The 16,079-nt window shown below is 43.6% G+C and overlaps 2 protein-coding genes across 2 annotated transcripts in view; both read left to right on the top strand.

Moving 5' to 3' along the window:
• The window catches only part of ADSS1 (adenylosuccinate synthase 1), a 41,278-nt gene extending 31,466 nt beyond the window's left edge, over nt 1-9,812 (top strand). The window contains exons 10-13 of the mRNA XM_048485665.1: nt 1,005-1,129; nt 3,473-3,570; nt 4,622-4,771; nt 7,962-9,812. Of these exons, the coding sequence (XP_048341622.1) occupies nt 1,005-1,129; nt 3,473-3,570; nt 4,622-4,771; nt 7,962-8,014 (426 nt within the window). The 3' untranslated portion in view covers nt 8,015-9,812. The remainder of the gene's footprint in view (nt 1-1,004; nt 1,130-3,472; nt 3,571-4,621; nt 4,772-7,961) is intronic.
• The window catches only part of LOC125426857 (SERTA domain-containing protein 2-like), a 751,974-nt gene that overhangs the window by 126,761 nt on the left and 609,134 nt on the right, over nt 1-16,079 (top strand). The gene's annotated exons all lie outside the window — the stretch shown is intronic.

The following is a 16,079-nucleotide window of genomic DNA, read 5'->3' as shown; positions in this document are numbered from 1 at the left end:
GTGGATTCCAGAATCACTTGTTTAAAATAAGGAGCCCAGATTCTCCTTTTAAATCCACCTTAAAGGGAGAATCTGGGGTCCCCAGTTTAAATAACATTGAAAGTGATGCTGTTTCCCCCAATTGGAGAGACTGGATACAATACCATAAAATGTTTTCATAGCAGTAATAAAACATTTTGAAAGAATTTTGAAAATGTTTTTAAAAAATATTTCTGCTGTGTGGCATAGCCCATTTCTGTGTTCAGATTTGTGAGTCGGGGCATGTTCTATAATGTGATGGTGACTTTGAATTTCGACCTGGTGGGGAAAAAATCATTGTTTGGTCACGGTGGGGGAGGGTGGTCGCCAATGGGGGGGGCATCAAACTCAGGTTTGCCCAGGGCTCCAGTTTGCCTAGGTACGCCACTGACGTCTGTGGCATCTGCTGATCTGCTGTATTTACTTGTGGCCACCTGACATTCTAGAAGCAGCTTAAATGCTTACCAATTCCTACTTCAAAACCACAGCATCTGTTTTATCTTTTCAATTTTTATTTTTTTTTAAGACTGTGCTGGGGAAATATCTTTTTCAGAGGCTAGCCCAACCTGGTCAGCTCTTGGAAACTAAAACGGTTCTGCCTTGGTTAGTACTTGGATGTGAAGTCCAGGGCTGCTATGCAGAGGCAGGAAATGGCAAATCACCTCTGTTCATTTCTGGCCATGAAAACCCTACAGGTTCTCCATAAGCCAGGATTTTCTACCTCCACATAAAACATTATTTTGCTGAATAATGTGAAGAATGTACTGTATTGTAGATGCAAGAATCCCATGTAGTATGAACTTTTTGGTCAGAGCAGATGTACCGTTAGTTCTTTAAATACATCATGCATGTATCGACTTCTAAAGCCCTTTGGAAATTAAATGATTGACAGTGCAATGGGCGTAGACTAGAGTAACTCCGCATGGGATTGCACTGTAAGTTCTTTTCTTGCCTGCCCACGGTCAATATCTTTGTTCCCCCGGCAGGAAATTGGAGATCTCCTACAGTCTCGAGGCCACGAATGGGGAGTGACCACGGGCAGGAAGAGGCGCTGTGGCTGGCTAGATCTCGTCATTTTGAGATACGCTCATATGATCAATGGATTTACTGCGTAAGCGATCACAGATTTTGAGTTACACTTGGAACTCATTGCTTTTTATCCTGTGGAATACTAATATTAAGCTGCCACTAGACTCCTGTTCACAGGTTGGAAGGAAAAACCGGGCAGATTACCCCACCCCCCTTCCAGAACAGCACTTTAACACAAAGAAATCAGATCCCTTCCTGATTACAATACAGACGGAGCCGTTCATGGAAAGCTTTACCCTCAAACCCACAATGCAGTGTTCTCTGAAAGGTCCTTTGTCTGTGATCTTTACGAGAACACAACAATAAGGGAAATGAACAAATCTAAGGCTGTCTCGTGAAGGATATGAGAAGTAATGAAAGATTATGTTCACTGCCTTCCCCATGCAAGATGTCGTTCTGCTTTCCAAAATGGTTACACAGGACAGGTTCTAGACTTCTGAGAGGAGGTGGCTTCCAAATCATTAATCCATTAACCCAACATGGTGTCTGCAGGTGCCGTGGCGCCCACAAACGCTTTTTCTGGTGCTCATCAACTGTTCTGAGAAAGGGAGTGGGGCCAGGTAGGACTTTCTCTCAGCAGTGCAAACATTACATAATAGGATCTTACTTATAGCAAGCTGTACACAGGCGTGTAGACCACAGTCCCTAATCATTTAGACAAGTTTAAGAGTAGTTTAGCAAAGTAGCATGTTTTTATGCATTGACCAAAGACTGTGGCCCCTGATGTCACGAGGATACTAATCTCTGCCTCAAGTAGAGTTGCTTCCACATGACACCAGGTTCCTCATTACGTCGAACAATTTGTAGCAGTGCAGTGTCGTCGCATTCTGTTTCGCCAGATTTTCCCTGCTTTTCCTTGAAAAGGGACTTACAAAGTTTCCGCAGGGTCTGCAAAACGGACCTGTTCCGCCAGGCGTTTGGCCAGCCGGGATGATGTCAACTCCGCCATAAGAACATCTGGCCTCCCGTGGGTACACAAAGGGGGGGAGGGAGGGGTTGAAGCCATCTGTAGTTTTAGTATTTTATGTAAATTATGTACCATGATATGTTTTAAATAGTTTTATCACTGATGAACACCGCCCTGAGCCTTTGGGGAGGGCGGTATATAAATATAATAAATAAATAAAAATACAATTGGATAATTGACATATTGCCATGGTGTTATAAGGCTGCAGTGACGCATCAATTGCCCTATTTAAAAAAAAACATCACTTTTGGTGGTTGTTGGGGGTTGAAAATTGTGGCCACAGGAGAAGGGAAAATGGAACGGAGGCAGGTGGGGCCAGGAAAGACCTGGACTTCCCTGTCCATGTGGCATCCACCCTGGCTTTGCTGAGATCTTTCTAAAAAGGAGGTTTAAGAAAGATCACAGCAAAACTGAGAGAGAAGTTAGAAAGTGTATGAAAGCACCACAAAAACCCCCCTTCACATTCGCATTCCAGCTGAACTAAACACCCGGTGTGGGAGTAACCCTGGTGTTGTCTTGCTGCTCAATGGCCTGGCAAAGGTGCAGGGGTCAACAGGTGGTGGAATTAACCAATTTTTGAAGACCCGGGTAAGGCAGAACCCTGCTTAGCCCTTTTGAAGAACCAGATAAGGTTGAACCCTGATGATGAAGAAGAAGAGTTTGGATTTATATCCCCCCTTTCTCTCCTGTAGGAGACTCAAAGGGGCTGACAATCTCCTTGCCCTTCCCCCCTCACAACAAACACCCTGTGAGGTAGGTGGGGGTGAGAGAACTCAGAAGAACTGTGACTAGCCCAAGGTCACCCAGCTGGCATGTGTGGGAGTGGCACAGGCTAATCTGAATTCTTCAGATAAGCCTCCACAGCTCAGGTGGCAGAGTGGGGAATCAAACCCAGTTACTTCAGATTAGAATGCACCTGCTCTTAACCACTGCGCCACTGCTGCTCCTATGAGCCATAACTATGGGTTTGTAGGTGTCACAAAGAGACAGCCAGTTCTGGGAGTTTAATATACAAATAATTGGGAGGAAAGGAAATAACTATCTACACTACTTAGTTTTTAAAATAATCGGACCCTGATGAGTAACAGTAGCTCAGCTGACATCTTACGTCCATACTCAGAAACTATTATGATTTGATTATACTTTTGTTGTGTGGTCCATATCTGCTTTTTTAAAAACAGGAAGTGTTAGAACATGTATATTAAACCCTTGTAATACATCTGTTTTGTGCATAATTTATTCTGTTATTATTTACATTCTTATTTCATATTTGGTCATTTTTTAGACAGCTTGTAAGTAAAAGCATAGGGGAAAACACCGGTTTTGGAGGGGAAGGGAGTTAAAGCATTAACTTAAAAGATATTCTTTACGACTAACTATGGAACGTTTTCTGGGCAGCCTGGCGTTAACAAAGCTGGATATTCTGGATGTCCTCGACGAGATCAAAATTGGTGTTGCTTACAAGCTGGGAGGGAAAAGGATTCCGTATTTTCCAGGTATGTTACCTATCTTGATTTTGTAATTTTTAAGAAATTGCTTGTCTGTCGTCCTTAACAACGCTGACCTGGATGCTCCAGACTAGCTCAGTTTCATCGTATCTTGAAAGCGAAGCAGGGTTGGCCTCAGTTAATAGATGGGAGACCACTAAGGAAGTCAGGTGATATCACCCCCCGCCCCCCCTTATTTGCCTTCTGATTAAATATCCTGCAGGGTCACCATAAGTCAGCTGCAAATTGATAGTACTTCCCACCACCAGTTCTTAGCAGTACTCCCCACTCCAAGTGCTGTGCATACATTAGGAGCTGGCTGCATGTATCACCCACCAGCCTAGCAAGGTAGAAAAAGAGGCATTTGGATTTATATCCTGCCTTCTTACAGGAGACTTACAAGCTCCTTTTCCTTCCTCTCCCCACAACAGACACCTTGTGAGGTAGGTAGGACAGAGAGAGTTCCAAAGAACTGTGACTAGTCCAAGTGCACCCAGCAGGAATGTAGGAGTGGGGAAACACATCTGGTTCACCAGATAAGTGCCACTCAGGTGGAGGAGTGGGGAATCAAACCTGTTTCTGCAGATTAGAATCCACCTGCTCTTACACCACACTGGCTCTCTGTAGATATACATTTGTGTCACTGATGCCAGAATTTTGAAAACAGAACACCCGTCTTCATGATTTCCTGTTCTAAACTGAGGCTGTAATGATGGTAGTTTTTATTTTTTTTCTTTGTCTTTTTATGTTTCATTTGCTTGATGTTTTACTGCTGCTTTCACTGAAATTTGCCTTACTGCAGTTCCTGTAGTCTGGGGGCTATTTTGTCGTGTTAATGGGTTTTGTAGGCTCCTTGGGAATATTTTTGGAAGTGTGGGGATAGATAAAATCTCCACAAGAATGGATAAAAACGTCTCTTTCAGCATAACATTTATTTTCTTGACAGCGGCTAACAAATAGCTGCTGCATCCCAGCCAGCTACATTTTCACGGCAGTGTCAAATATTTGTATAGTTTTTCAGTGTTGAATTGTGTGCTAACTCAGATTTTTAAAATTAAAGCTAACCAAGAAATACTGCAGAAAGTGGAAGTGGAGTATGAAACTATGCCAGGGTGGAAAATGGACACAACTAACGCCAGAAAATGGGAAGATCTTCCACCCAAGGCACAAAATTACATTCGGTTTGTGGAAAACCACGTTGGAGTGGCAGGTATGCTCTGTTTGCTCTTCCAAGACAGCCTGTTCTGTGTTGAGGTATATTTAATTCATTTATACCCTGCCTTTCCCATCCCCCCAGTGAAAGCCACAGCGGCTTATACCATCCTCCTGTACTCCGTTTTGTCCTCACAACAATCTTGTGAGGTAGGTTAGGCTGAGAATCCAGTAAACTTCCAGGACAGGACTGTACATGGGAGACCTGTTGGTCAGAAATTTCCTTTTTGTAGATTTAACAACCATGAATATTCATCCACCATTTCACACTATAAAAGTGTGCGTGTATAAATTAATTTCTTCCATATACAATAGAGAAAAGCTGCATCCCTCACAAAATTCATCAGTCTGCTTAATAGCCGACAATCAAGATAAAATGTTTGTACTTTGTATTGCTTTTATAATTTTATATATACCCTGTTTCCCCGAATATAAGACATCCCCTGAAAATAAGACGTCGTAGAGGTTTTGCTGACGTGCGGAATATAAGGCATCCCCCAAAAGTCAGACGTAGCAAAGTTTTTGTTTGGAAGCATGCCCAACGAACAGAACACAGAAAAATAAGACATAGTGCATCATTGGGAGCAAAAATTAATATAAGACACTGTCTAATTTTTGGGGACACACGGTATGCAAGTTGCCTTGAGTCCCTTGGGAGATTGGCAGGACATAAATGTAAAACATAAATATAAATAAATAATGCCATGTCGCTTCTCAGAAAGTGTCATTGACTGTTTTGTCCAGGGAGTGAAATATTTATTTTGTGCAGTACTGTTTTGGGGAAAATACTAAAACGATGTGGACTAGGGAGTCCACTTGATCCAGAAAAAAAATGGGCATTTGCGTTCTGCAATAATTTTGTTCTATCTCCCTTGCGTCTTGGCTGAGTCTTAGCATTACACCTTGCCAATAAAAAGCTCCTCTCAACTTGTGGATTTCTAACCGATGAAATTATCTGGCAAGGGAAAAAACATTAAAGAGTATCTGGGAAAAGAGAGGAGAACATTTACAATTTGCGCCCTTAAATACGAAGAACCAGTCCTGGTTGAAGCTCTTTATTTTGAAACTGTTTACAGCTTACCTTCCAAATCCCAGAAATGTTGCCCCAGGTCAGAATGTTTTCAGGCTACATCAGTGATTCCCAAACAGTGGAGCCAGCACCCTGCTACAATCTAGTTCTGTCAGGGACCAGACTCGATGTGATCAGGGGTGGAGGGAAGAGTACCTGATACACATCTTCCAGGAAACCTACTCATAAATGATGGACATCTCACCCATCCAATGCTGGAGAGCTTTCCATGATGCCCTTGTATATTCAGAGGCATGGCTTTATACAGTGGTGCCGAGGGCTCACCCTGGGCACTGTGCCCCACCCACAGCTGCACCCCCCAAACTCCCCATGGAATTTGGAGAAGGGGCACAGTTGAAGACTGATGAGTGGGGCTGCCCTGCTCCTGATTTCCCTGGACATGGAAATCAGGGGCAGGGTGAGCCCCACTTGCTAGCATTCAACTGTGCCCCTGTTCAACTCCACAGGGAGTTTGGGGCCACGCCGCAGTTGTGGGGGGGGGGGGTGGCCCTCCAATGTGCCCTGAGGAAGTGGTGCCCGGGACTCCAAACCCACCCCCCCATGCCCTATCTCACTAGGCCACTGTGTATATGCGACTATGTCCGTCCAAGATGTGAATTCTAACTGTATACAAAACATAAATGGGTATAAACAAAAGTATGTTGTGTGCAATAATGTAAAGGTAAAGTATAAAGTATATAAAAGGTAAAGTCCTTTTAAAATTATTTTGTAGCTTTATTTTGTGGTATTAGAAAATAATTGTAATTTTTATTAATATAGTTGCATACTGTACATATATATGAACATTAATTATTGTTATGCACTATTCTCTCTAGAGGGCATATATTTCCATTGTTGGGCAGGCATAAGGTGCTGTGCCACTGATGAAGCAGGTTTGATTCTGCAAAATGGGGAAGTCCTGGAATGTCCCAAGATACAACACTGTTCTTTGGATTCTTATTGTAGAAGATATAGCAGTTTCTGGAAAAATTGATACTTACCTGGACTTACCTTGTTATTTGGACTCGTTTATCCCCAGTCACGGGGCCTCTTTCTTTTCAACATGTTTGGGTGTTCTGTTTTGCTCCTTGTTAGCTGTAACTGTAGTTATTTTACTCTTCCTGTTACTGTATTTTTTTTACTTGTATTATCGAAGGCTTTCACATCTGGAATCACTGGGATGTTGTGGGTTTTCCGGGTTGTATGGCCGTGTTCTAGTAGTATTTTCTCCTGACATTTTGCCTGCATCCGTGGCTGGTCAGCCATACAGCCCGGGAAACCTTTACTTATACTTTACCTTTACATTATTACACACAATATACTTTTGTTTATAGCCATTTATTTGGTAGCCATTTTTGTTTTGTATACTTTGTTCCACCACATTTGTCGTTCTCTCGTTTTGCCAATTGGTTCTAACCTCAGAACATTTGGATCCACATCCATTAAAAGGGGAGTGGCAGCTATTACTTTCACTAGGTGTGGGTTCTAATCCTGGCTGCAAGGATGAGAATTTGGTGAGACTAATGGGAACAGCAACAAGACGGGATAAACTTGGGTTGCTACAACACTGGGCAGGATTGTCAGTTCTAAGGGGTTTAATGCAGAGTCCAAACTGAGGGCTACATTGATTGGAGGTGCTGCAGCCACGGAGACGTGGGAAGAAAAATCATGAGGTGCAACTGAGTTGTTGATTTGCAGAAGTATCTGTAACTTCAGAAGTCTTGCTGGGCCAAGATGTTGCCATGGTGGAAGATGATTATAGCTAAGGAGGACGTAGGCATGCCTTGCCGCTAGGCTTTTACGTTGCAGCGTTTCTACATTTATGTCTTAATTAGATTGGCTTTTTAAAACACTCTGTGTAATTGCGTGGAGCTGAAACATTAGAATAAATTGTCAGTTGCTAGAGTTTTATAGACAACATTTGAGTTTTGTTACCCATTTCTGGCAAAGTTTAAGCATTCTTTTTCATTTTATAGAATCACAATCCTAAATTCATCGGCTCTTAGTCCGTGGGGGATCTGGAGTTGGCACTAACTCGTATAAGATTACAGCCTAAAATATGTTGGTGTTTACTTCCAAGTAAATTGTTCTAATAATTATTTATGCCTCTCCTCCACAGTGAAGTGGGTCGGAGTTGGAAAATCAAGGGAATCGATGATCCAGCTCTTCTAAATGAACAAAGACGTTTGATGAGAAGCAGTTTTCAGCATTTGTCTGCTCCTTCTGACTTCCGAGCAGAGACGAAGAGGCTGTTAAAACCGAAGCGTTATTTTTAGATTTTAATTAGACATCTCTTGTATCTTCAAGTATGTGCATTTGTACTTTAAAAAAAATCAGGAATGCAAAATAGGAACAGGACTGATCTTGGGGTTGGGGTAAGAATTTGGAGCCATTTTTGAAACGAGGGACAAAACCCCATTTGAAATTATTGCTCCAAGTAATTGCAAACACTTGAGATTTATGTCAGATTGTAGATGGTGGTAAAGGGGGAGGGTTGTTATTCCTATGTCAGGAAGCAATTACAAAGACAGAATAAGATGTATGCTGCATTTAACATCAGGCTGGTTACGTGGTTCCTCTTAAAAAGTTAACCACGATGGTGTAGTCCCTTCAAAGTCTACCAGTTAAAACTAAACAAAAACCCATCAGCTTGGAAACTGTATCCTTTGTAGTAATCAACTGTTGAGATATATATGGGGGAGAAGAACATGGTCCATAGAAAGAAGAAAGACAGTCGCTGACGTTGTTCCCGGCAGTGGATCAAGCTGGAGACACACAACTGACTTTGTGATGAGCTTTTCCCCAAAAAATGTCCATTCCGGGTCCTTTAGAGGTCATGCACTCTTGCTGTTGCATAACAGGTGGGTGATCAAAGGAAAATTGGCCAGAATGGAAGATTCTTTTTTTAAAAAAACACCTCAAACATGCTTATTTGGTGCTCAGTATGCAGATTGTGAGTAAGCAGCAGAAGTTACTACTGCTGTGCTGTGAGTTGCTATGCAAAACGTTAAGCGTAGTGTTAGGGTTGCTCAATCAACATGGTTAAAGGCAGAGCTGCAGTGACTTCCCGCCCCCCAGTGTGATGCTCCGTGGATATTATGTTGTGAGGAGAGCTGTGATATCTGGAGCATAGGGCAACCCTTTAAAATCGAAGGGACAATCTGACATGTCAAAGTTAGGCCAGAGGAGAGACTGAGCTAAAGCGTTCGGCGAAAGCGAGTGTGTATGATTTTGGTATCAACACTTGGGTGGAAATAGCAGCCCAAGAACTCAAGTAAGCCTGATCTTGTCAGCACTTGGAAGCTAAACAGGGTTGGTCATGGATAGTACTACTGTAGGATGGGAGGTGTACAAGGAAGTCCGAGGCTGCCGTACAGAAGAAGGCAAAAGCAAACCAGCTCAGCTTGTCTTGCCTTTAAAACCTCCCGGCCCTGGAGTTGGCATGAGTTGGCAGCAACTTGACAATGCACAATTATTTGTGTGGAAAGGACTCGGTTTGTACCATCCCGGACCCTGTCAAAGCTGACTCTTGTTGTTGCAGCCACATATAACTATGGAACATAGCATTTGTTGCAAAACTTTGAGGTGCAAAACTTGAAGCTTGACCAATACTGACCCGGATGCACTTAAAGGGCACTTAATTGTTAGGCGACTCTTTTTGGTGCTGCCTATTAGCAGCAGGATGGCAGGTTCTGGCGGAATATGCCGGACCCTGCAAAACCCTGCGGTCCCCTTCTAAGATTTAAACCCTTTTTCAAATTTAAGGGAGCTGTTGTATAGTTCTCTCAGTGATACAAGATCTTAATATGAAGTATATTTTTGAAGTAATGACTTTTACCGTTGTGCCTGTTTTTCCTGTTCCACATTTTAGAATCGTTTTGTTTTGGGATGTGGTTGTGATAGTTTAGCTTCGCACAAGTTTTAATTGTTGGATGGGGATTTTGGGGAAAAAATAAGAGAATTAAAAATGGAAACAATTATTAGAGGGATACAAGGTTTGTAAACTTGACTCATGATTAAAAGATGTAAGTAAAGATTTTGGTAAGGAAAACTATATTTTATTTTATAAAGTCACAGTAAAAAAAGTCGGAAGTCATAGACTGAACAAGATGACACTCTTGGTAATAGGTTGAAATCGATTATATAATTTAAACTAAATGTATTATTGCTTTAGAAATAAGAAAAGAAATATTATGTCGTATTATTTTTCTGCATAAATTTGAATAAAGTTTGTTTTTTAAAATGTTTTAATTTAAGATTCCTAACCGGAAATAAAACACTGTTTTAACTGGATCGGGGTTTGTCATAAAGCAAATGTCTTAAGAGGATATCCTAGGAAAGGGGTGGAGGGAGACGAAGAACTAAGTCAGTGGTGGCGAACCTATGGCACGGGTGCCAGAGGTGGCACTCAGAGCCCTCTCTGTGGGCACGCACAAACAGTGTGCCATCCCTCCCACATCTAGGCTGGCCTGGGCCGCTGGGCTCAATTATTAGCATTAAACCTAAGACCCAGTTTTGGGAAAGCAGTATAGGTAACCCTGCTAAGCACTGTTAAACCCCACTGATTTTCATGCGAAGAACTAAAGCACGATCCTTTACCTGGGAGTAAGCTGGGTTGTTGGCAATGGGGCTTGCTTCTCAGTAAACCCTCCTAGGGTCGTGATTCACCCGTTGGAAGAGTTGCAGAGCAAAGCCACCAACTACCACCAAGCTTACTCCCGAATAACACACGCCTCGGAGCCAACCATGTTTTTCTAAACTAAAACCTAAGTATACAGGTTAAATTGCCATGTTGGCACTTTGCGATAAATAAGTGGGTTTGGGGTTGCAATCTGGGCACTCGGTCTCAAAAAGGTTCGTCATCACTGAACTAAGTTCTTACAATGGTTCCTATGTTGCTGTTACTGAGTGCAGCTAAGCACACAGCCTTCCGAACAAATGCACTAAGTGCTCTCTTGTCTATTTTTGTATATTGTACATGGAGATGAATCCTTGTATCTTAGAAATCTTCCCTTTGCTCAATAAAGCCTTACGGAAGTGCACATTTTTTCCCCCTTCTGTTCCTTGTCTGTTTTGCATTCACAGGAAATTGTACTCCACTGAACATGTATTAATGAAATATCAGACTAAGGCAGAGCTCAAACTATGAGGCTGAAGCATTTGGTCCCTCAAATGCAGGGGCAAGGATCCCCTTATACAGCACCAGGGAAAGGTTTTTTTAAAAACTTTCCCCCTTCAGTTAAAAATGGTGGCTGCTCTAAGCCCACCCCAACATCTGTGTGAAAAAACGGATGCATTAGCAAAAATCCTGCCTGCACAGAAAAGCATGGGCGACGGCCCACTTTGTCCTACCATTTATCCGGATTCTTGTGTATAAACTTCGCCAGAATTTTGCTTCTTCCACCTCAGCCGGTCTACGGAGCATTCCTTCCTACATGCAATATTTAAAGCAGGTAGCAAATCCTGTGTAAAAGCACTCCCTAATTATCCAAGCCATGCTTTCCTGTGTGAATGAAGCTAACTAAACAGTACAAGTGTGCTCTTTAAACTGACAAGCATGGATAAGAGGTGCACCCAAGATATGCAAGACCACACCTTCAGCCAGGCTTGGTCATAGGAGTCCCTTCGTCAGGTTGGCTTGTCTCTGGCATCCTTTTGTACACACACCTGAAGCCATAACATTCTTAAACTAGACCCTCAGTCTATACCACGCTGTTGGCCCAGTTATCCAACTTACCCCTGGCACTCATTCAGATACCCAATAAATCTATCATTTTTTTTGTTCTGAGAAGAATTGCTTGAAACCTGTTCCCTTTCCTCACCCTTACTTTGCTGCTTTGGACTTCTACACATTTTCACCTACACCTCAAAGTTTCACTACGGACTGAAAAGGAAGCCAGAAAACCCCGTGAGAAACCTTGCTAGCCTCTCTCAAACTCTTCACTTCCCTGTTTCCAGTGCAGGACCCTCCATTTTCCTGGGGCAACATTTCATGGCAACTTTGTCCGTTGTTAAAACACAGGGATTCATCTGCAAAGATCCTCCAGCTGAAGCCTGTCCAATTCAGAGATGGCTAACTTCAGTTACACTGATGTACATAAACCATGCGTGCCCTGGAGCAAAACCAGCGATAAAAAATGTTTCGTTCCTTTAAAAAAATACAACTGCATTACTGAATAATGATCTCCTGATCCAATATAATGGTTCGATTCTTCTCAGTGCTCCTCAGAGAATGCTGCTCGATTGTTGTAGGTCGCCAGAGTCTCAGTGAGCATGCCAAATGAGTTAATTATTCTCTTTCCTGAAAACCAATTCTATGAAAAGGGCAATGGATCCCTGAAAAAGCTTCTTAGCATCAATACCAAACAGTAAAAGAAGAATTTGGATTTATACCCTGCATTTTTCTCCTGTAAGGTGTCTCAAGGTGCCTTACAAACTCCTTTCTCTTCCTCTCCCCAGAGCAGATACCTTGTGAGGTAGGTGGGGCCGAGAGTTCTGAGAGAACTATGACTGGCCCAAGGTCACCCAGCAGGAATGTAGGGGTGTGGAAGCAAATCTAGTTCACTAGATAAGATTCCATCGCTCATGTGAAGGAGTGGGGGATCAAATGCAGTTCTCCAAATTAGATCCACCTGCCCTTAGCCACTACACTACACCACAGTGACACTCAGGATTCTCTAAGGGTACCCATGATTCCTGAATAACTATGCAACTGCTACCAGTTCATAATGTAGCTGTCATGTCTCAAGAAACAGGAGTCGGAGGAACAAAACATAGTACTTTATTCCATAGCTGCTACTCACACATAGCTTAAAATCACTCTGCAGCTGTGCTCAATATAACACACTTACTAATTACCAATTACAGTGCAACAGCTGCAGACTCTTAAAACCATACAATACATTACACCCCTTCCCCCTAACTCCTGTAATAATCTGGTGGGATTCTCTTTATCGCTCGCGGTCGTCTCAGCTCACGCTCTGGCTCCTGAGTCTCTGTGTTTGTTCCTGGTTCTGCAAAACAATTGGACCCTTTGCTGTTTCCTTATCCTGCATCTCCGTCTGCGCCCTTAACGCCCCAGGTTCCTCGGGGACAACTGGACTATTTACTGCTTCCTCATCCTGCAGCTCCATCTGCCCCCTTTATAGCGCCCTAGATTCCTCAAGGACCTGGGGTTCCTGATCTCTGCCTGTTGGACCTGGCACTCTCTTCCTTACTTGGTCAACATGTCATGCGGATCCACCTGCCTTCTTTAGTTTTACGCCTATAAAGACAAAGGGCCCTGTTGAAAACTTGCCTCACAACTGCTGGGATAACGGGACCCTATATGCTCCATAATTTCCCGGACATACACCGTGTCATCCCTATCAAATGTCGAGGTGCTTTCAACACTTGGTCTTCTTTGGCGGACGATCATCAAGCTGAATGCGGGATGCGTTCGGTCCAGCTTTAGCAAGTCGTAAAGTTTCGATTCATTAGCAACTCCGCGGGACTCCTCCCGGTGGCTGTGCTTGCGGTGTTATGTGCTGTGTTAACAAAAGTTAAGCCAACCGGCGGTGCCAATCCCCTCTACTATTAGCAGCAATGCCATCGCGCTGTTGTGCGCACCATCCTTTCTGCCCTGCCATTAAACGTAGCCGGATGAAAGGGGCCGAGGCCAACCTGGCCGAATAACACCATTAGCCAGGAATACTCTAAACTCCTTAGATACAAAGCGCTGTCCCATTATCCGATACCACGGTATCCGGGGAGGCCATGGAGTTGCAAAATAACTTACGCCAGTGCCCTAATTACTGTTTGTGATGTCATTGACATTACTGGCACTACTTCTAGCCATGTGGTGGAATATGAATCCCACTACAATGACCGAAACACCTGGCCCTGGAAGGCCCTGCAAAATCAATATGTACCCTTGACCACGGTCTTTTTTTGTGGACTCCATTGATAGGTAGGGGCCTACGAGGGTGGGAGCAGATAAGCGTTATGCTTGACACTCCCTGCACCTGGCCACTTGTTCTTCTATTTAAGCTATCCATCTTTGTACGTACCACACACGCCAGCTTCACGGGCCCAGTACTTGCTTCATTCTCACTATTCCAAGGTGCCCCTACATTGCAAGGCCATCCAGCACTTTAATCCTTAAAGCTGCTGGGATCACTACTCTATTTCCCCACAGTAAGCACCCTTGTGGACAGATATCTCGGTGCTGCCTCGATACCAAATGGTCTAAATTTTTCCTCTAACTTACCCAATGGCCAACCCTTCCATGCCCAATTCAAGACTTCGGCGGGCGGCACTTGGGTCATAGCTGACCTCTCTCTCTGCTATTTCTGCGGCTTGCTTTGGAGGCTCTGATAATGATTCCAACATCAAAACCTATCCAAGAGTGGGGAGTGATCTTTACTGCACTCCGCTTTGTATACTGGCAGGCGACTCAACGCATCTACATGCCCAATTTTCTTTCCGACTGGTGCTGCAAGAACGCATAATCATAATGCATTCAAGAAACATTGCCCACGCAGCATTCTAAAGGGGACAATATCTGTGTAGTGTCATGGCTCTGAAAGGAAAATAATCCCAACATAGCGGCTTATGGTCTGCTTAACAATCACAAATGAGTCGCCCTTCTGCGTAATCATGAAACGCTTTTCTTAACCCCAGCCACTGTAACACAATGCCTCCTTTATCTATTTGCGCGCATAATTGCAGCTCCGTTGCAGACAACGATCCTAGAATTAATACGCATGATTGGAGCTTCCCGCATGTATCCCCTCCAATTGATGGCTCAACACTGCTCCAACTCACTGCGCGGGGAGGCATAAGCCGCGTCAAAATCAATAAGGCTTCCTCTCATCAAAAGAATAGAACCAATACACTTTCTGATGACAGCAATCTTTTGACATCTCGGAATGCCTTCTCATGCCTGACTTGTCCACCACACTGCCCAGCTTATCTGGCGCCAGTTGCAGTGGCTCTCTGCCACTAATGGCCTTATGCTTTAGAATGAATGGTAAAGGAATTTAGCAATCCCAAAAATGCCTGTAGCGCTCTTGCTTTGACTTCCAGTGGTTGCTGGGGCATCCCTGGATGGCCCTCACCTTTAGCCTGATGTCGGGTGTGATTTCCCCTTGCATCTACCATGTATCCCAAAAAAACTCTACTTTGCTTCACTCCAAACGCACATTTTTTTCACGCTTGACGCGCAACCCTGCATCTGAGAACTGCTGCAGTACTTTCCGTACCCGTGTCATCAGTTCCATCCTCAGTTGCACCCACTATCAAGACATCATCAAAATGCGGTATGACTCCATTAAGTTTCTTAATATTTCTTCCATCAAACTGCCCTGGAATATCCAGGAGCTACACTCTGCTTGCTCCAAATTGCAGCGGCTTTACTCTGAATGCCCCCCTGTGAGTCCACTATAGTCTGGGCTTCTGCGAGTGGCATCATCCACTTCCAGCTTCTATTCGGTATGCCTGCGCTTCAAGATCTAATTTTGCAAAAACCTTTCCCCCTGCCAATGTTGCTAACAACTGACTGACTAACTGGCACTGGAGTACTGCGGATGTTTCTGCAATGCCTTTGTTAATTATTGCACTTATAATCAGCACAAATGCGCAGCATCCCATTGGCCTTCAGGAGGGGTCACAATTGGAGTTAGGTCCCACTTTGCATTTACCACTGGCTCCAATATTCCCTGTTCCAATAACCGATCTAGATTCTGCATCCACTTTAGAGCGCCAAAGCAAAATGGAATCTGGCGTGATTTTAGACATTATTGGAGCCTGAAGGATCAAAGATACAATGATATAGAAGTGGACCCTTATACCTTTTTGCTGATCCCTCAGCAAACTACCTCTTAGAATTCTTCCACCTAGCACCTCCCATGTTAACTTGCTAACCCTCATGAGATTCCAGTAATTGCAATTCCCAACCTCCCAAACCAGTCCAACCCCCCAAGAGCTCGTCCGCCTTCCTTCCACTATTAACAATTTCAAACATCCATCAAAGCGCCTATGATATTTTACATGGACATTACGCATGCCAACCACCAGGTACCCTATGTCCTTGATAATCGGCGTAAGTGGTAAGAATCACCAAGATTGAATGTCCAAATCACCCTGTGGGCAAAATGTTTTATAAGTGTCCCATGAAGCGATGGAGAATGCTTTGACCCAGAATCCACTTCCATCACACAAGGGACATCCTGGATCTTCACAGTCACCGACAACTTAC

Source organism: Sphaerodactylus townsendi, linkage group LG02, assembly GCF_021028975.2.
Source record: "Sphaerodactylus townsendi isolate TG3544 linkage group LG02, MPM_Stown_v2.3, whole genome shotgun sequence".
Classification (NCBI taxonomy): domain Eukaryota; kingdom Metazoa; phylum Chordata; class Lepidosauria; order Squamata; family Sphaerodactylidae; genus Sphaerodactylus; species Sphaerodactylus townsendi.
This window is presented reverse-complemented; position numbering and strand designations above follow the sequence as displayed.